The sequence below is a fragment of the Ictalurus furcatus genome, chromosome 10, assembly GCF_023375685.1.
Source record: "Ictalurus furcatus strain D&B chromosome 10, Billie_1.0, whole genome shotgun sequence".
Lineage (NCBI taxonomy): Eukaryota > Metazoa > Chordata > Actinopteri > Siluriformes > Ictaluridae > Ictalurus > Ictalurus furcatus.
The window spans coordinates 14,493,605-14,515,260 of record NC_071264.1 but is presented as its reverse complement, the minus strand read 5'-3'; the positions used below and the strand labels follow the sequence as shown (position 1 = coordinate 14,515,260).

The 21,656-nt window shown below is 38.0% G+C and overlaps 1 protein-coding gene across 1 annotated transcript; it reads left to right on the top strand.

Moving 5' to 3' along the window:
* Positions 1–1,777: 1,777 nt before the first annotated feature.
* Positions 1,778–11,368, top strand: hapln4 (hyaluronan and proteoglycan link protein 4). The gene is made up of 5 exons (XM_053634870.1): positions 1,778–2,058; positions 3,512–3,629; positions 4,561–4,923; positions 8,178–8,480; positions 10,312–11,368. The coding sequence occupies exons 1-5, from the start codon at positions 2,050–2,052 to the stop codon at positions 10,665–10,667; spliced, it is 1,149 nt and encodes a 382-aa protein (XP_053490845.1). The 5' UTR covers positions 1,778–2,049; the 3' UTR covers positions 10,668–11,368.
* The last annotated feature ends 10,288 nt before the right edge of the window (positions 11,369–21,656 follow it).

Sequence of the window (21,656 nt, the reverse complement as noted above, 5' to 3'; positions counted from 1 at the left end):
CACACACACACACACACACACACACAGGTGCATCTCAAAACATTTGAATATCATGGAAAAGTTTGAAAGCAGATGGTAGCATGGCAACCCAAATCTTCACTGACTGTGGAACCTTCACACTGGACTTCAAGCAACTTGGATTCTGTGTCTCTCCACTCTTCCTCCAGACTCTGGGACCTTGATTTCCAAATAAAATGCAACATTTACTTTCATCTTCCCCATGATTGTGGTTGTGTGTACTGAACCAGACTGAGAGATTAAAGGCTCAGGAAACTTTGCAGGTGTTTTGAGTTAATTATCTGATTAGAGCTCTTCTCAGGTCGACATTTCTGTATTACAAATTCTTTATTCTAATATTTTGAGCTGTAAGCCGTAATCATCAAGATTAAAACAAAAGGCTTGAAATATTTCATTTTATGTGTAATGAATCTAGAATATATGAAAGTTCCACTTTTTGAATTAAACTACAGTAAAAATGTTTTCTGCGATATTCTACTTTTTTTTAGATGCACCTGTATGTGTGTGTGTGTGTGTATGTGTGTGTATATATATATATATATATATATATATATATATATATATATATATATATATATGTATATGTATACTGTATATAGTATATACTGTGTATACAGTGGGATCCAAAAGTCTGAGACCACCAGGGAAAATCTATTTCTGCATTCTTTTCTAATTTAATACAACAATTTTCATTACAAATGATATCTATTTCAGAGTTTCTTAGTATTTGGTTTGTCCCCTTTTTGATTTAATGACAGTGTGTACTCAAGCTGATATGGACTATAAGTTTGTGCAAAATCTTATGATCCATTTTAGATCAAATCCACTGGCATGGCGTCTGAACACATGCTTCAATAGAAGAGATTAGAAAATCCAACCCTTTGTTCAAAGCACTTAACGTGGTCAATTACACAAATTTGCTTACATTTAAATAGGAACCTAGAAATAGTGCTAAATCTTGAATATTAAATATTCAAGAACAATTCAATATGCAGCGCGAGCCACACTGTTTACACACTAGCTGTGTATCTTATACACATTCAGAAGGTTTAAAAACAACATTAACTAGATTGCACATCATAGCCAATACATCCCAGTCCATCAGATTTCCAAGTCAAACTGTAAAACTGTCAAGGATTTTAGGCTCATTGTGACTGTTGTCATGGGCTGCGCCTCATATTGAAAACTCTGACCTTACATTCAAAAGCATTTACGAATCTAGAATATCCAGAAGGCTGGTAGGTGAAACAATCTTTCAGAAGTTTTTAAGGCTACATGAGAGGGTTTTAAATTCAAACACTAACTGTAATAGGAAACCTGTTTAGTATTAGTACCCAATAACAGTCTAGAATGGTACATAAGTATGCAATTTGAGACACTAGTTTGTTTAGCGGAGGAAGATCTATTTTTTGCTGAACTGTCAGGTTAGTGAAACAGACTAAAGTAATATGTACACTATTAGTTTAAATGTGGCTTCTCTGAATGTGACATATTAACATATTAACACAAAATTCATCTTTGATATTTCTAACATTAATTTGTAAAATAAATGAATAAAACAAAAGATTATAAAATCAGAGTAAGTCAAACAACCACGAATGGAGTCTTGACCGCTAGTTTGGGAAACCCTGAACTAGAATAATGCACTAACTTAAATTGTTTGTTTAATAATAACAGCTAGTTACATTTCATTAACGTCACCTGTTGACAGTGACAAAAAACTATATACCCTAAAATAATTTCTTCATGCAGTCTCAAACCTAGTTTGGAAAACAAAAACAAGCATCCCTTATTGGTAGCCTAATTGTGGGTTAAATAAATAGTATTTAATCAAGAAAAGGATTAGATTATGAAAGAGGAAGTGCAGCAGTGAGGAGGAGGATAACAAGAGAGGAGCATGAGGGAAGAGGGGGACGAGAGGAGAAAGGAGAACGGAGTCAGTGTGTTTCGTGACTGAACTGCAGCACAGCGCATTAATTCCTGACTGCACTTGAGGAACACACACAGCTCCACTTTGCCGCCTGAGCATTCATGACAGTGGTGAGTGTGATAACGCCATTGCACGCTGGTAATCAAGGAGGATTGCGATGATATAGATTTTATACAGTAACCTTGATCCGGCGACACTGCGGCAGTAGTCAGGGAGTGTTGAGGCTAAAGGTATAGCTGTGATTTAGTCCTGTGTTACTGCAGCACTACTGCATGAGTCTCTGCAGACTGAGCTATGACACATGTCTGGGGAAAACAGACATCTAGAAAAAATGTTATTATAGCATGAAGTCTTACAGCAAGTTTTCATGTGTTAAGACATTGTTAAATGTCTAGGTAAAAATTACATATCTATGTCTGCAGTTTCAGAAAAAAAGTTCCCTAGGGCACAAACAATGTAAATGATGAATGTATTCTAAGATAGTCCTTATATAATTATATAACTTTTAAAGCTACACAATATTCACTTTCCTGGTAATTTGAGGTAGAAAAGAAAAACCTCCCCAATGACAAGCTTTGCTCCCTGTGGGGTCCAGGGACCCCCAGAGGTCTCTGATATATAGCCAGGGGGTCAGTGATTTATTTCTATTGTTTTACAGTGGTGGAAATAAAAAATGAAAGGTATTTCAATAATGATTGAGTTCTTTTAGTGATTAGCGGGTTTAACTGGTTGCTCAAATCTAAACCTCAATAACTCAAAAACATGTCATATAAATGTTATTTAATGTTAAAGTTGGACCTAACGTGTTCTGTTGGTGGAATGTTCAGGAACATAAAGCTTTATGGCCCCAATCCATAGCCAATTTTTTTTGTACAAATTTAAATAATGAACCAAATATCTGAATAGCTTGTTATGTTTTGTAATGTTTTGATTATGTTTGTAAAATATATATGCACCGAAGAGGTTTGTGGAATTTATTTTAAAGTTAAGGGGGTCCTTGGCTGTGAAACGTTTCAGAACCAACACTGCATAGTTTAGCATATATTTTCTGACAATGTTGCTGTCTGTCTGTGTATGAGTGTGATGTGTGTGTGTGTCTGTCTAGAAGAATCCAGGGCATACCTGCAGTGTATGTCAGCAATAAAGATAAGATAATACTTTATTAATCCCCAGATGGAGCAATTAGGGATTTACACAAATTAAATGCAGTGTGCACAAAGCTTTCATAAAAACAAGACTTTAAATAGTTATGAATTTTAGAATAGAAAATAATGTTAAATATTCATTTTTTTAAAATCTAGTCTTACTATTGTCGTATTATCTATCTATCTATCTATATATCTATCTATCTATCTTCTGTCTGTCAGTCTTCTCTCATCACACAAAAGATTTATGAATATGATCCTCATTTGATCCTCATTAAAAAGTAAAAACAGTCAGAGACCATGGATCATGAATAAAAGGATTACTATTAAAAAATCTTCTTAATCTCACAGTAAGCCTGTGTTTATTGTTGTACGTGGTAAAAAAGCTGCCTCCTGACTGCATATGTTTTGTCTAAAGCCCGCAGTGAAATCATGGTGCTTGGCATTGCTAAGCTGCAGCATGCTGCTCTCCCCCACTGTGACTGCGTACTCAGCTGAGTCAGACAAGGGCAGAAGGAAAGTAGTGCATGTGCTGGGTAAGACGCTTCTCTCTGGATAACAGCATACACACATTGAGATTTCACTTAGTTCACATGACGAAAGAGTCCAAAGGGAGGTGAAAAAAGGCACTAGCAGTATAGTTTTAGTGCCTGTCCTGGTCTAGTCTTTGTGCTTGTTTAGTTTTTGTGTGTATTTATGTAACAGAGAATAATCTGTAGATTCTGTCTCTTTAAACCAAGTTGTTTTGTGTTGTCTTATGCTGCGTCAGACTCATTTGGCAGTTGCAAATTACTCTGAATTGAGTAACTGGTTGCCATGACATTGCTTTTCATTTATGTCCCTTTTTCTTAAACACATCTGTGGCTCTTTAGATGTCAGAAACTGAATTAATGCGAGGGTCAGTTTACCATTTGGCTTTCGTTCAGCGACTGTAAGTCGTTGACAACATTTCAGACAAGCATTCAGTGGAGGGTTTTAATGAGCAGATGTCAGTGCTGGTTTTACTTTCACTGATCAGGACTGAAAAGCTGAGAAGGTATTAAACTAATGCTTTGTTGAGCTGCCCAGACCATTCAGGCTGAGGGATGGAGAGGCCTGGAGCGTGTCTGTATGAAATCCAGTTCCCAGGCAACTCAAGCGGCTCAAAAAATCTTACAAAAGAAAACGAGCCACAGTGTATTCGATGAAGCATGCAGGCTTACTTAAATAAGAGACAGCAATCGTATGTTTAACTAATGCTAAACGTCAACAGGACAGACAGGACTGAAAAACACCTCATCATCCAGTTATTTATGAAACTGGTTCAAACATTAAGATAAAAACTTTACTGATCTCAGGAATAATTCAGAGAATACTAAATAAAGTAAAAATGTAAACATCTCAATGTTATTCAAGAAAAGCATTTCATGGTGTGTATAATTTTGGAAATAACTGGGAGTAACTGGTCTTCACTCTGCTTTGCTTTAGAGGATGATACTGGAGCAGTGATAGTACAGACGGCTCCTGGTAAAGTAGTCACACATCGAGGTGGCACCATCACTCTGCCTTGCCGCTTCCACCATGAGCCCGAGAGTGTGGATCCAGACCGCATCCGCATCAAATGGACAAAGGTGACAGACGATTTCCAGTTTGAGGATGTGTTTGTGGCACTGGGCTGGCAGCAGCGGACATTCGGGCTCTACCGTGGCCGTGTGGAACTGGAGCAGGCAGGACCGGGAGACGCCTCCATCATCATCCAGAACATCACGCTGCAGGACTATGGCCGCTACGAGTGTGAGGTCACCAACGACATGGAGGATGACACTGGATTTGTCAATCTAGACCTTGAAGGTTTGGTTCATGGCTGGTTGATGATGTACATCAGTTAGGGTTGCACCATGAGACCACAGGTTATGAGAATTTATTTGGTAATATGTACAATGTAACAATAGTAAGTAAGTAAGTAAGTATGTAAGTAAGTAAATTTGATTTATATAGCACATTTAAACACAGCAAAGCTGACCAAAGTGCTAAAAAGAGTAAGAAAACGTTAAACAGAGAACAGAATAAAACCAAATAGAGACCGACAATAAACAATAGTAAAAATTAGATTAAAATGCCTGGGAGAAGAGAAACGCATTTAGCCTCTTTTTAAAAATGATAATAGAAAGTGCAAGGTGGATATCCAGCGGCAGTTGGCAATTATTCACTCGCATAAACAAGGGGCAGCAACTGAAAAAGCTCTAACCACCTTTGTTTTTAAATGGGATTGAGGGACATACAAAAGAAACCTATCAGAAGATCTTAACAATCTGCTAGATGAATGTGGTGTAAGAAGATCATTGATAAGATGGAGCTTAATAGTTTTAAAGTCAAACAACAGAATCTTAAACTGGAACCTAAACTGGATCGGGAGCCAATGGAACGATACTAAAATTGGAGTGACACGACCATATTTCTTTGCCCTGGTCAAAAGCCTTGCAGCTGCATTCTGAGCCATCTGGAGACGAGCAAGAGACGACTGAGGAAGACCCAAGTACAATGAATTACAATAATCTATCCACGATGTAATAAAAGCATGAATAACGTTCTCCAAATCTTGGAAAGACAAAAATGTTTTAAGTTTAGAAATAATCCGTAATTGATAAAAACTATTCTTAATGACCAAATTTATTTGTTTGGTTAAGCATAATTCTGAGTCCAGGATGATACCAAGGTTCCTAACCTGGGAAGAAATTGAGAGAAAGCGATTACAAAGCTCATTAATGAGCCCATCTCTCAATCTCGGGAAACCAAAAACAATTATTTCAGTTTTGTCTTCATTAAGTTGGAGAAAGTTATTTGTTAACCATTTAAAAAAAAAAAACACTTTAGTAAACAGCCAACGATGGCATGGTATGATGCGAGCCAACACAAAGCAGAATTACTCAGTAGTTTGCCAATGATTATAATTTTATATTTCTTTTAAAAGGATGTGTTATCCTTTTTATTTGTTCAATGTTGTGGAAACACCACAAAATCTAAAGAGTTAGATCCTGTTATCACTTAAATTATAGCAGCTATAAACAGTTGTTCCCTCATCTTCTCTTTTTCTCCCTCTCTTAAAGTTAATAAGACAAAAAAAATGCAGCTTGTCATGGTACAAAAAAACCTTAAAGTCCTCTGGCCTGAAGATTTTCCCTGAAGTCTTTACCTCTGACAGGTACAAAGAGCTGACACTGGAGACTCCTTTCATAAAAGGTCTCCTTATAGAAATATCAACAATTGCACACTTTTTAAAAATCATTTATGAGCACATTAATATAAACGTGTGATTTGTTTTGTGGCCAGCTATTGCTGGGGCTGCTGTCAAACAGAATCGAAAATTCAGCAGCACTGTAGTATAAAATATAATAGGCTGTGATACAATAGCTGACTGCTGAAACTGCAGCAAGTAAACTACACAGTGCATTGTGTCACGTATCGTGACGGAGCGGAGATAGGACGGATGCAAGTGCAGTATGAACAGTATTTATTTTAAAAGAGAGACAGGCAGACAAATCCAAAACGTGATCCAAAAACGTAATCCAAAACAGGCACAGGTCAGGTGATCGGCAAACAGGCATACACAGGGTTAAACATGAATCAAGGTCGTGGTCACGGAAAACAGGGTCGATAAACAAAACGAGAAACATGAACTATGACGAGGAACTGGGAGCGGATAATCCAGCGTGAACTAACTCTAACCATGGACCGTGACTATGACTACTAAACGAACTAATCTAACTCTACGATAATCTTCCGCGTTGTGTGCTGGGAGGTGCGCGGTATATAAGTGGACATGATCAGCGTCTAAACTGCTAGCAGCTGAGGGCAATACAGACACACGTGAAATCCCAGCCAATGACAGAACAGGGAGGAGACATGACAGAAACATAAGCAAGGTGAGCACGCTGCTTCAAGGGGAAATCATGACACATTGAGATTTCATTGTGCTGAAATCATCCCACCCACGAGAATCTTTCTGCCCTCTGTTTGAACATGCATACACGCTCTCAGACAGATGCTAATGAAGGTGGTAAATGTGAAATAATAATAATTTATTATTTTTTTTTAAATCTCAAGGGCAGGTTGAACCTCATAATTATTTGCCCTTAAGTGCTACTCTGTGTTACTTGTTGAACATGTGAGAATATGAAAAATAACCCATTTTAAAGACTTAATATTAACTTCATTAAACTTTGTATACAAAGAAATAGACGTATCGTTATTATATTAATGGGTTTAAAAGGTTAGTATATAAGAAAGATAATTAGAATTTGAGAGAAAGCCAGTGTTGGTGAACCCCGAAAGAAACAATTAATTAATCATTATTAATCATTAATAATACATAAATAAACGATTCAGAGTTGATTATTTCCTATTGAATAAGTAAACTATTATAATGGGATTATTGTGTTTTTATTATTAATTTTAAATTGTGACAGTCCTATAGGGCACATGACATGACACACTCACCATCAAATTTTATTTGGAGCACCTGTACAAATGCACATGCAGGCGATTATCCAATCAGCCAATCATTGGAAAAAGACCAGGCGATGTTTTTAAATCTTCAACTGTCCAGTTTGGGTCAGCCTGTGACCACTGTAGCCTTGATTCCTGTTTTTGGCTGACTGGAGTAGAACCCCATGTGGTCTTCTGCCTTTTCTGCTCATCATGGTTGTAAAGAGTGATGACTGTAAGGAACTGATGCTCACTGGATGATTTTCGTTCTATTCTGTATAAACTCTATTAGAGATCGTTGTGTCTGAAAATTACAGAGATCAGCAGTTTCTGAAATATCCAAATCAGTGCAATAACCATGCCATGGTCAGAGTCACTGTGATCACATTTTTCGTCATTCTGATGTTTGCCGTGTACATTAACGGTAGGTCTTGACCTGTACTTGTATTATTTTCTGCTTTGCCCTGCTGCCACATGATTGACTGATGGGATATTTACGTGAATGTGCATTGTACAGGTGTTCCTAATAAAGTGGATGGTGACTGTATACTATAATCTGTATACAATAATCTATAAACTGTAAGTGTGGTAAGATCACATTTCTAATGTATAATTCACAGGTGTTGTCTTTCCGTACTACCCTCGACTGGGCCGCTACAAGCTAAACTACCACGAAGCTGAAGATGCGTGCAAGCAACAGGATGCCATCTTGGCCTCTCACGCCCAGCTGCACAAAGCCTGGCGGGACGGTTTAGACTGGTGCAATGCGGGCTGGTTGGAGGATGGCTCAGTGCAGTATCCCATCTCTCATCCTCGTGATGAGTGCGGCCGTAAAGACACTCCTGCCGGCGTTCGCAACTACGGCTACCGCCACAAAGAGGACGAGCGCTACGATGCCTTCTGCTTCACCTCGAAACTCAATGGTGAGTGTGGGTGCACCACAGGCTAAAGAAGCTCTCTCTTCTCCCACTGTGTTTGTATGAGGCCTCAGACGAGAGGACTCACCATTTTTTCTGGCCATAAGCTCCCTCGGTATCTGCTTTCTTCTCTTTGAGGTCCAAGATTAAAGAGCCTGAAGGAGCACCATACGCCAAAGCTGGCTTTGTCAGAATAATGCATTTGCAACAGCACCGTTCTCCAAATCAAAACTGGGCTGCAAATATGATTGACTGTATTATAGAGTAAAATCAGCAGAAATGAGTGTAAACACAGTGGAGAGCCAAACTGGTTTCACCGTTTGGATGAATTATATGTGTAAGTGTGGGCTTTATTTTAGCATTTGAGCCAAGTGCTGTAATATCAAAATGGCTACATCATGTTATTAGAGCTTTTTCGGTGTACTCACAATCTTGGGAGCTAACAGACCTTTCATTACACTGCCAAATTACCTATTACAAAAACCATTTAGTTCAGAAATGCTCACAGCTGGGCCGATTGTGTTTCATACTCCAACACTGACCAACTGGAGGACCTTTAGACACAGCCTTCAGGGAAATAGGGAAGGGAAAAGCCATTTTCTTCCATACTCTCATTTATTTGCATCTATTCATTTCTTGGATTCTTTCATCATTATAATCAACAGAGATGAGCTGTTGAGGATTAAGCAGGGGTGGACAATCATAAATTAATTTGCTAGCCCATCGAGTAAGCACCAATGTGCTGCTCACGCCAATGTTTTTGGCCTAGAAACCTAATTATCTCAACTAAAAGCAATATCTGACGTAATTTAACTCCAAAATAAGACAAACTAGTTAATATAGATGGACGCGCACAGGAATGTACTTGAGGAGAAAATGGGTGATGACTTATATCCGTGGGAAAGGACAGCTCTATAGTCATAGTCCTAATGTCTCTCTAGCATATTGTGTTCACGCCTCCACAAAACAGCAGCACATTTTGGCTGCCATTGTATATTTTTATGTTGTTCCTCTATAGCCTATTACCCTTGCACATTTATAGCCAAATACAGTCAAATACAGTATATCAAACCAGTTCTCCCAACTGACTCTGTGAAGAAGTTTGACTCATGAGTTCATCAACAGCAAGATCTCAATGGGTCACCAAAGGATCTGCGAATCTGCATAATTATTGATAGATTCTCAGAGTTTTGGTTTCCTAAATCAAACACAGTTGAGATCGTGCCATTTACTGTATGAGTGGTGTGTGAATTCACTAAAAAGGGCTCAGGGAACGGAAAGATCTTTTTTTATGAGGTTAAATTGTCTCATTGTTGAAATTGTGCGAGACATCTTAAACCAATATCATTAACATTGCTTAGACATCATGTAATGTTTGATTCAGTCAGGTTTCTAAACCCAACTGATCAAAAAAGAATCATGTAAAAAGGATTTGTTCATGAGTCAGACCTCAGTACTCAGTAGCGGGCTGGCAGTCCTGTGATTTGAACTCACCATGGTTAGTTCTGGTACTAGCACAGCACCTTAAATAGCGAACTACCCTATAATACTGCATTTATTTTCATCATGGTACAGGCAGTGTCCATAATAATAATAATAATAATAATAATCCAATTTTATGTAATTCTGCAACAGAGAAAAATTGACAAAAGTGCATAGAAAATTGAAGCATTTGATAGTCATTTCACTGAAGAGCTCTTGACTCACATGGCTGGGTATTGCGGTATGATTGTAAATTCCAAGCACATTTGTTCCCCATTCTGCCTGTCTATCATGCAGAGGGATGGAGAACTATCTTCTCACACTCGATGTCTTCTTCCCTGTGTGTCTCTTTTAGGTCAGGTGTACTTCCTCAAGCGCTTCAAGAAGGTGAATTATGCTGAGGCAGTGAAGGCGTGTCAGCGTGATGGTGCAGTGTTGGCTAAGGTGGGTCAGCTCTATGCAGCCTGGAAGTTCCAGCTGCTGGACCGCTGTGATGCAGGCTGGGTGGATGACAGCAGCGTGCGCTACCCCATTGTTAACCCTCGTGCACGCTGCGGAGGCTCTGATCCCGGTGTCCGAACCCTCGGCTTCCCTGATAAAAAGTTCCGCCTCTACGGGGCCTACTGCTTCCGCCAGGATTCAGGCAGCACCAAAGCCCAGTCCACACAGTCTCCAGTTCCAAACACCACATCATTCACCAGGAGCATTTGAGGTTGCAGTTGCACTGCATTACTAGCACAGCTTCAGTTGCTTTGCCAAATTGACTGACGGATAACGCTATATTAGTAGCTATGCTAGCTGAAGGGTGCCTTTAAGCCAACATTATTTCCTTCGCTTGCCTGAAATGAGATGTCAGTCATATCTGAAAAGAAAATTGCAGTCATGTCCTTTACGACATGCCAGCTAAACTCATTAGTTTTTTTCTTTAGTCTGCTTCATATGTAGCATGGACAGCTAATGAGGATTTATTTTCTGTTGTTTATTTAGTCGGAAGTACAGACACTGTCACTGTGTTAATTAGAATGGAAGTTGCTCAGCGAGCTAATTTAGCTCACGTCATAATGAATGCGGGCCATTAGGCAGAGAACATCCTGGCATGGCAATGAAGGTAGTGAGAAAAGTGAAGAGCTCTGCTTGGCATGGCATGCTCATAGCGTGGCACTTCTTTTTGTTGTTGCACTCAGTAGCAGAAATGAACAAGCCATTTACTAAGCACACAAAAGCCAGCTGTGAAAACAGTGACTTTTTACAAGCATCATTTAGATGACAGTAATGCCCTGATAGCAATAACTCAATACGCATGTTTTTGGTAGTTGAACATACCAGCGAGGGAGTTTCATGTTGCTGCTGCTACCTCATTAGTGGTCAGAAAATTGCACTATTTATCAAACTGTGATGTGGCACAATATTACCTTCAGTAATGCACTTTAGATTAAAGATATTTTACCTGTTCATGTGCATCTCTCTATTCTTTGTTTGCAGTTAGACCTGTGGTATTGGTTGGAAAGAAAGCACAGCAGTTGGTTGTTAGTAACCATGACGATGGCTGATTCTGCCTCCAGCAAACTGCCTCATCCATTTGGCACTTTTTCCTGTAAGCATTTCCTGGCAACTCAGAGTTGAGTGTCTAGCCACCTGGATGACATTTAAGAAAATATTAGTTTGAAGGGGGAAAAAAGTGCATGGTCATGAATTTCAAAGGTATTTTTTAACTCTACGTAAATAGGCAACAATTGGTGTTATATTTAAGCTGTTTTTTTGCCTTAATACATGTTCCAATACTGAGATCAAATGTATCAAAGGTAATTAAAATTATTATGCTACAGACAAATTATAGTACAGCACTATAGTACAAACCTTCAGGGTCATCTGATCATCCAGCACGTTTCACAGCTAACCGCTTCGGTCAAAATCAACCACCTCGTCACTGTGAAGAGGACATACTTCTCTTACACACCTGAGAGGCTTTGACCTTATTTCAGCCCTATTAACCAGTGATCTGACGTCACATCAGGAACAAAGAGAACAGCAGATAAGAAACGCCATGTGTGTGTGCCAGTGTGATTTATTGCTCTTGAATGTGCGCTTTTTCATTTCATTTGATCTTCGCCTTTCCTTCTCTCAGCATAAAGTGAAATTAGGTGACCTTAGAGCAATTGAGCAGAGCCCAAGGGTAAGTAGAGCTGAAGCAGAAGAGCCACCATATGTGTCCCATTTCTCACTGCTGACAGGAGGCTAGAAAAAAACTCAAACATGGTGAGACATACAAGCTCAGAGGGAGCCATACAAAAGAGTAATGTTACACAGAGTGAAGAGTTGAATACACAGCAGAACTGAAGAAACCAGAAAACTCACAAAGACATGGGAATGACATGCAGAGAAACTCCACACACACACACACACACACACATACACACACACATACACACACACACTAATCCCAGCTCAGGAGTGAACCAGGGAACCTAGAACTGTGAGGTGGCAATGCTACCCAGTGCACCATTACACTCAATCAATATCCACTTCTACAGTACAGGTACAAAATTTTGTTTGCATAAGTCAGATTGTTTGAGGAGTTATAAATGGATATGAATGGATAAAGGTGATAAAGGTGAGAAGCAGGGTTTGTGATCTTAACTTATTATTATTATTATTTTGCTCCAAGCCAGATTGGAATGATTGCATTAATAGAGTGCATAGAATTTTTTAATCTTGTTAACTTGTTAATCTTTGCTTTCTCCAGCTAGCATGCTTAACATCATTGTAGGTAGCTAACAGTTCTAAAAGTTGCCAGTTAAAAACATGAATGCTAGCTAGCCATCTAAGCTTTATGACTGTAGGTCAAAAAAAATGCCAGAATTATTTAGAGACAAGATTGCAATTTATTCTATCTTGTTTCTAACTCAATATATTTCCCTCAAAATGAAAAAAATAAAAATAAACATAAGGAAATAATCCAGACAAACCCCTTATTGTCACGGATTGTAGGTGGAGGTGGAGGTGGATGCAAGTGCAGATCATTTATTGTATCAAGTTCAAATAAAACAGTCGGCCATTTTAAGGGCTGTTTCAATCACAAAATCCTTCCAGTGCACTTGGATGTTCTCTCACTAAAAAATCCCACAATGCACCACAAAAAGCAGGGAGCATCGACGCTCACTATGTTCCCCTTCTGGAAAAAATGCTGGATGAACTCACAGCCAACTTCAGGAGTTGACTGTAAATCTGATGATTTACAACGCAAGTACATAGTCATATCGCTGGAAAATGAGTTCTCAGTGTCCCGATGTGCAGTGAGTCAGGGTCCTTACTAGTGCACGAACTAATGTACACGATATACTGATTCATGACCTAGGGAGCTGATTGAGACTCACCCAAAAACTTGAATAGTGGTGCTAACAAGGTGAAACATGAAACAGGTGAGAGTGATTAGTGACATGTTGGGGCTGATGGGTAGTGTAGTTCAGAGCCCATTGTCGCGACCATGACACTCATCAGCATATAGAAACCAAACTGTGTTCAATATATAACAGACACACAAATCACTACTAATCAAGTATAAAATACACATCGACTTATTTCACAATCCTGGCAAATGCAGTCAAGTGCAAAGGATTCCATTATGTTTTTTGGGTAAAAAAAGAGAAAATGCGTGTGTAATTCTATTTTACAGATATTAAAAAAAAAAAAAAAACCACACACTCAACTAAACAATACTCTGAAGTCTCCAAACTTGATTTTAAAAACACACCAGTTATAAAGACAAAAAATGGGCATGCACATTATAAGAAAATCTTCAGAAACTTTTAAACTGATATTTTTAACTAATAATATCTTAACATACAACACTGGAACTTATTTGTACAATCACACTAAATGAAGTAATTATGAAGTAATCTTTATTCTAAGGCATATACAACCTTTTGCACTTGACTGTAATTCTTATTTATATAATCATAGTGATAAATAAACAACAAACAAACAAAAATCTAGAACACAACCACACAATAAATATGATTTGTGATTAGGTTTGTTGTCATTATTTGGTGGAAAAAAATAAAGACAGGGAAATTTGATTCTAGCAAAGATGACACCTCAGAGTTAATAATCCCTCATTTCATACCAACTCTGAGCGGAGGATAAAGATACACAGTGAATAATGAATGAGAAACAGCTCAGAATGAGCTCAGTTAGAAGAATCATTTAACTTCAGGAAGCTTCGGAGGTAATATGAAGTGTTTAACATCTAGGAAAATATTTTGTAGATAACAAGTGTGCACATATCAACCCTGTTGGTAAATTCTTCCAACAGAGTGAGATTATTCTTTGTTTACGCTGTGTATGCGTGAAGCAGAAACCCAGCTGTTTAGATGTACTTGTAAGCTGTCAGGAGCACAGATTAAGAGTAAGCGCTGCACTGCGAATGAGATTGAAGTGTAGATTGAAGTTTTCAGACACAAAAAGCATGAGGAACAACTAGGATAGAAAATCACTATTAGAAACAAAGAGAGAAATGTGTGTATATACAGTAGGTGATTCCATATCATGCCATTTAGCCCTGGTAACTTTTTAACATTGTATCCAGGAAGATTTAAACATTAAAATGTGCATTATTCCATCTCTTAACAAGGTTTCTTTACTGACACTGGCTTAACTTTGCTCTTAAATGAAACAGGGTTTTAAGCATAGGATTCGCAAATACACAAAATGTGGTTAACTATTATAGTATCCATGCTGATGGCATAAAGACATTAAGGACACTGATAATTTACTTATTATTATTATTTTAATTAATTATTCACTATTAATAATATCAAAATATCATTTACAATAAAGAAAAAATAATTAGAGAACTTACTTTTCTTCTTCCCAGGATCTTCAGGAAGAATTCTATTGACTATTGGAATGTTTGAAATATTTCCTAGGGGTCAGTGTTATGGGACTAAAATGTGCATTTTTCATAACCTATTAATTGAAAATGAACTTAAATTGGATTTGCACATTAATACAAAAAAGTATGTAATGATAATATTTCAAGGTAAAGTGTATTGGGCTAGGCAGTGCATACAGGATTTTGCAGTGTTTTTGTGATTGTTGCAGTCAAAAATGCTTGATTTTGTTGTGGCTTTGTTCAAATTTTGCGATGCAATTTTTGCACGCTCTTTCACAGTGATGTTTGTTAGTAAATGTGACCTTCTAGCTGTACTCATGTTTGACACATTGAATTGAAGAGGTCTTTGAGTGAAGGCGCGTTGTGATGATGTCACATGACACATCTTGGCCCAATTCTGCAGAAAATCTGTGGTAATTTGAACAATTGCAAACTCCTCTGACTATTGTGGAGTATCCTTAATTTTGCATTCATTCCTGGAGGGACTGGCTAGGACAGGCAGAACGGTGTTTTCTAAATGTTTTCATTACCTGTGTTTAAAATGTCTTTTACCTTTACTTTACATACAGTCATGTGAAAAAATAAGTACACCCCATAGAAATTGTTGTTTTTTGTGTGTATATATATATATATATATATATATATATATATATATATATATATATATATATATATATATCAAATGACAAATAAAATAGACAGCTTGTAGCAATTTTCACAATTTAAATAAACAAAAAACAGATCAGTCATATGGAAAAAGTATGGACACCCCTACATTTATCACACCTTCAGCCCAAGAGCAGACCATCTGATGCAAAAAGAAGTCTCCAAAAACCCAAAATTTCATCACAGGATCTGCTAGTAAGTCCTGCAACTGTTGTAGTCAAACTGCACGCTTCTACAGTCAGAAAGAGATTGCACAAATTTGACCTGCATGGAATGCATGCCAGGGAAAGGCCTTTTCTTTGTCCTACAGTTTGCCAATGAGCATATAGGAAATCGAAAAGGCGAATCAAAGATAGAGATGTTTGGCCACAGAAACAGCAGACATGTTTGGCTGTGACCAAAGACAGCTTTTCAGGAGAAGTACCTCATACCAACTGTGAAGCACAGTGGTGGAAATGTTATGGTTTGGGGTTGCTTCTCTGCCTTAGGGACTGGACAGTTTGCATTCATTGATTCAACTATGAATTCTCCATCATATCAAAGAGTGCTTGAAGATAACGTGAGGCCATCTGTCTGAAAGTTGAACCGAAAGTGGATCTTTCAACAGAATAATGATCCTAAGCACACTAGCAAATCCACCAAGGAATGGCTCAAAAAGAAGAGATGGAGGGTTATGGAATGGCCTAGTCAAAGCCTGGATTTGAATCCCATTGAAATGTTGTGGGGGGATTTGAAACGGGCAATACATGCAAGCAAACCCTCAAACATCTTGCAATTTTGCATGGAGGAGTGGTCAAAAATTCCAGCAAGCTGATGTCAGAGACTGGTGGACAATTATGCAAAACACCTACAAGAAGTTATTTCTGCTAAAATTCTGTATAAATTTCATGACAAGTATAATCAGATGTAAAACATCAGTGAAGTCAGGAAGCATCATGCTATGCATCAGGAAGCAATGTGTCAGTCATGGATTTTGTCTGACCTGCAGATCCAGAAAAAAAAGGTGATTTGTAACACCTGCTTAAGTCAACTGTAGGCATGAAGGTTAGCCATTCACCTGGAGGATTTGTATGGAGACCAGCAGTGAGAGGAAAAAGGCAAACAATGCACTCAACAGTTACTCTGGCCGTCCCCGTGGCCAGTGAGGCATGATAATCCCGTCATATGGAGGATACACTAAGCTGCTTAATGAAGGAAATTTCCGGATCATCAGCCATGGACCTACAATAACAGCACAGAGGGAACATGTAGAACACACAGCCTGTGCCAGCTCATAATGGCAACAGCAGAACGACACTCTGTATTTATCTACAGGCTGTATTTTTTTTTTGTTATTATTGCTTGTTTTGCATGTCATGCTATTTTAGAAGCTATTAGAGGCTGCAAACTCACCATCTGCACAATCATTAGCATGTTAAATGCAGTTGCACTTGCAGGGATTAGTGGACCTGCTCTATTCATCAGGGATTCTGCTGCAATGATAAATGGGCCTAAAAATGGGTATTAACCTTTTGGTGGTACTGAGTCACATGGTATTTATGAAACAACTACTTAATCGTGTTGCACAGCTGAGCAGAAATGGACTCCTCACTGGTTTGGTGTTTTAAATGCACAGCTGTCTCACCTCAGTTTATTAACAAAACGGCTCCATCAAATATGAATTGATTTACAATCGGCTGTTACAAATATTTAATTGCCAATGACAAAATACATAGGGCTAAATTCTGTACTTAGAAAAAGAATGATCCTCATAGCTACTTTGGATAGTTCAATGTTTTTAGCTTCCTAAAAGATTTCTACATTGGACCATCTGATAAAGTTGCCATACATTATAGGGTTATATAAAGGACCTTTGAGGGTTCCCAAGGGTTTAACTTTTTTCTGAGTGTACACAGTGCTTTTTGAGGACCCACAATTGATAGAATCCATGACAATAACAATCCATTGGATGAATAGATATCTTTGAACATTTACCTTGTAGGCCTACAGTATATCTATCCAATACCCTTTGACAAAGGTTCATTGTTGCATCAATAAGGATCTCAGTGAAACTTAGTGAAACTTTTTAAAGGGGTTCTAGTTGTATCCTTCTCTGAACTGGTTCTTCCTAGAACTTTCTTTTGTAGGGTTCTACAAAAAAAACCTTTAAGGGTTCCCCTGGGAAGATAAACCTGGAACATTTTGAGGAGATGCATGCCTAAATGAAAAAATGGACAAGGCGGGGAGGTGTACATGGGGATCTTGAGTCACCTTGACTTCTTCATTTAAGAGTTGTCCATGTAGCCATAACCAACATGACAGCAGTTTTAGCAGTTCACATTGTTGACATTTTTTTGGTCTTTGTGTTAAAGTAAAGAATATAACATTTAAGGGCTTGCTGTTATAGGAAAATCAAAGACGGGGTGTTGCAGTGCAGCCCGACATGAAGGAGTTACTGTTACCACCCTGAAGTTGATTATTTTTCATTAACAGTATGTGTCAAAGTGTTTCATTTCTCTTATAACACAGCAAATAGTCAATGTTCACAATTTTTTTATTCATTAAAGAACATCATACTTTTAATCCATTTATATAATTACATTTAACGTCAAATAAGTTACTGTTATCACTTACATTATAGTATGAACAGTCGTTTCCTCAACAAATTCTCTTTTTAATCTCTTTTGAATGTAATCAGATAAAACTTGTTACTGAGAAACCACAAAACCCTCCATCCTGAAGAGTTTCCTATGTCAGCAAACTTAAAGTTACACCTTTACCTCTGACTGTGATGTAGTGCTGACACTGGCGACTCCTTAAATAAATGTTAAATAAACATCTCGTAGAAAACTCCACCAGTTCTTACTATAGAAACAATAACATACTAGAACAAGTGCATTAATATAAACCTGTCACTCGTCTCGCAGCTGGAGCTATTGTCAGAGCTGCTGTTGAAGAAATAATTCATCAACGTCTTCTGACCAATCAGAATCGAGAACGCAGCATCTCTGTGGTATAACTGTTAGTAAGCCATTTCCTATTCGTTTAATGTCTTTCAATACATAAAATCCTCTATGAACGAAAACATCTGAAAATGCTTTTTTATGCAGTAGAGGGAAACATTTCGATCTCCTTTCTATCAATGTTAACCCATCTCCACTATTTGTTTTCTACATTTAATGAGGATGGAGGAGGTGACCTTGAAACCTGCAGAGCTGAGCGCACGTCAATCGCCATCGGTTTCATTCCTGTAGCTCTGAATGATTACACTTGTCCGGGTATTTGTTCCAAACATAGTCACAGTACAATCTGACGTCTTAATCTACCAAAAAGTGTTTTTAGAGAAAAATCGTGAGGGCGAAATTGTTTCAATAAATCTCCTAACGTGAAATCAACACTATTAATCTTAGGTAGATTGTGTCGTTTTAAAATATGCATAGAATTGAAACAAAAACAACAGGCAGGAGCTGTACTGATCCAGCCAAATGATTTTAATCGATCACTTGTCAGGTAAAGAAGGTAATACAATGACAGGACTAGAATTCATAAGAACACCTATAAATACTGATCAATACACATGGAGCACATTCACATAGCCTGACTCAACATCAGTAGCTATAACAGAGAAATAACACTACTGCAAAAGGAAACCTGTGAGAACATGAGTCCATAGAAACCATAATGTCTCTATCAAGATGTTAGATTTTTCTCTCTGCTCTGGCTACTTTAACATTTTCCCCAATTTGTTCAATAGAAATAGTTCACTTAGAAAAAACAGAAATGACAGGAAATGAAAAGTAGAAAGGTACAGAGTATGTACATCACAGAGGTGAGGAATGGTGCAGCAGATTATTTATACATCATCAGAATGGTGTCTGGTGTATCGGCTAAACTCACGCTTGAGCCAAACCTTCATTTTTCATAAAATAGCTTCTAAAACCTAATTTACTATATTGTTCTACAAGACAAAATTGTAGGCGGGTTAGAAAATGGAAAATTTTTTTAGCATGATTCCAAAGAGAACAAAGGCTAATGTAAAGAGTCATTTGAGACTAAAGCTGATACTGACAAAATGAACCAAATGACTTGAAGTCAAATATGTACAATAACTAAAAGCAAAATCTACATCTGTGCTTTGATTAACCACCTCTACACTTCTGTGTGGGATGGAGATTAGTCAACTTGCACTGTCTTGACTCTCTGCTTGCAGTTTGAGAGATCTATCACAAAACACATAGTGTATATGCCAATTTTAATACTGTTAAAGAGCTTGCCTGTGATTCTTCTGCTTAGTGTAGGACAAATTACAAACGCAAAAATGACATACATATGGAACAACCTGTGTCATTTAGGTCTGACTCCTCTTCCTCATTACGTTACTTCCCCCCTTTATAAAAGCATATAAGCAGAAACCCCCTTAGGCAAAGATAATGCAATGAGAAGGAGATAAGCTGCACACACTGCTCATACCAAGTGGCACAGTTGGCAGAAGATAGATGTGCAACTCTAACATGGAGTCTAGACAGAATAGAGGTCACTCCTTTTCCCCTAGCTCACTCCTGCCCTCCTTTAAAACACCTAGAATATAAATACAAAAAGGTACATCTTACAAAGTGTGCACATCTGTATGTGAACTTTTCGATAGCAAATATTAAACCAAGAGCTTTGACAAAGCTGTTGTCTGTTTATGCATGGTATATCATATTTCATGGGAGACAGATGTTCCTTAAATGGGGCCATGATCCAGAAACCTAACTAGTTTGTGATGCTGCCCCAGAACTTCCGGGATTTCAACGGCTCTGTAGTAATTAGTCAGAAGAGTTGCTCCAGGAAGCCTCAGCTGACTCTTGGAGCTTTGAAGAACACTCTCCAACAAACAGCTATGATCATCCTCCATTTAGAGACTCATTTTCATAATTATGAGTCATTCTTCGGCCTGCTGTTATCCATCTGACCCGCCTTTACGGTTGTATAATGAGGTTAAGCTATTTATATGACACTATATGAAAGAGAGGTAACTTAAAAAGTCTGACAAATGTATATATTACCAGAATCTCATTTTTGAGCAGTTATATTCTAATCCTTCTGTATGTGGTTGATTACTAGTATCAATAATGTCAGCTTTAGAAGCAAGTCAAATGCAAGTCTGATATTTTCTCTAAACAAATCATGAACTAATATCTAAAAGTCAAGGTGTGACTCTTAATGTGCATCACACCATCGTTTAAGAAATGGACGACAAGGAGATAACTTCGATATTAATTAAGCATGCTTGGGAATAAAAAAGCATGCTTTTTCCTTCACCTTGCACATGTCCTTGTCATTGACAAGCTGAATAAAGGCAGCAATGCAGACTAGAGTGGGAAGTGTATTCTCTTGAGTAATTGATGGAGGACAGAGAGAGAGAGATAAGCACAAACAGTGTTGGCATAAGGGGGAGAGCGCATGAAAGCATGGCCCTTTATTTTTGTGGTGAGGACGAGAGAAAGGCAGAGAGCTGGTACAGATCTTATTCCAGTCAGCTGCTGCAGCCTTCTTTGGAAAACAGGACACGCACCTGGTCCTTAAAAAAAGAGCAGAGAAGTTACCCAAACCACAGTGAGCACTGAGCACAGTTTCGATTGGAAACACAAATGTTGAGTCTATGGTGCTATTTTCCTTACATGGCTCTCCAGACAGTTTTAACCCCATGACCTTATGTGTAGCTCAAAGTGGAAGTGAGGCACCTCTACAACTGAACATTATTTCCAGGAGCCCTTTTGGTATCTGTTTGTGTATGGAATGGGATCATCTGTGTCTACAGTGTTGTAGTGGTCTATCATTTTTCATTCACTCCTGAACTATTTAAATCAATTTGAGAAGGTAATTACAGGTACAGGTCATTACTCAAAGGATGTCCACAAGTCAGTGGTTTAAATGGGGTATAATTAAGAGCGTATAGCTTTATCTCTCTCTCTGTCTGTCTTTCTCTTTTTCACTCTTTCATACAAATAGTCACCGAACAATTCTCCAACAATGAGTGGGAAAAATCCTTCTGTATCAAAACTACTGCTACGTTTACCCTTAAAATGATATAAATCCACCAAACATTAAAGAGTTGGAAATGCCTAATTGCAAACTTGGAAGTGTCTCACCTTAGACACTAGAGGGCTGCTAATAAGAAA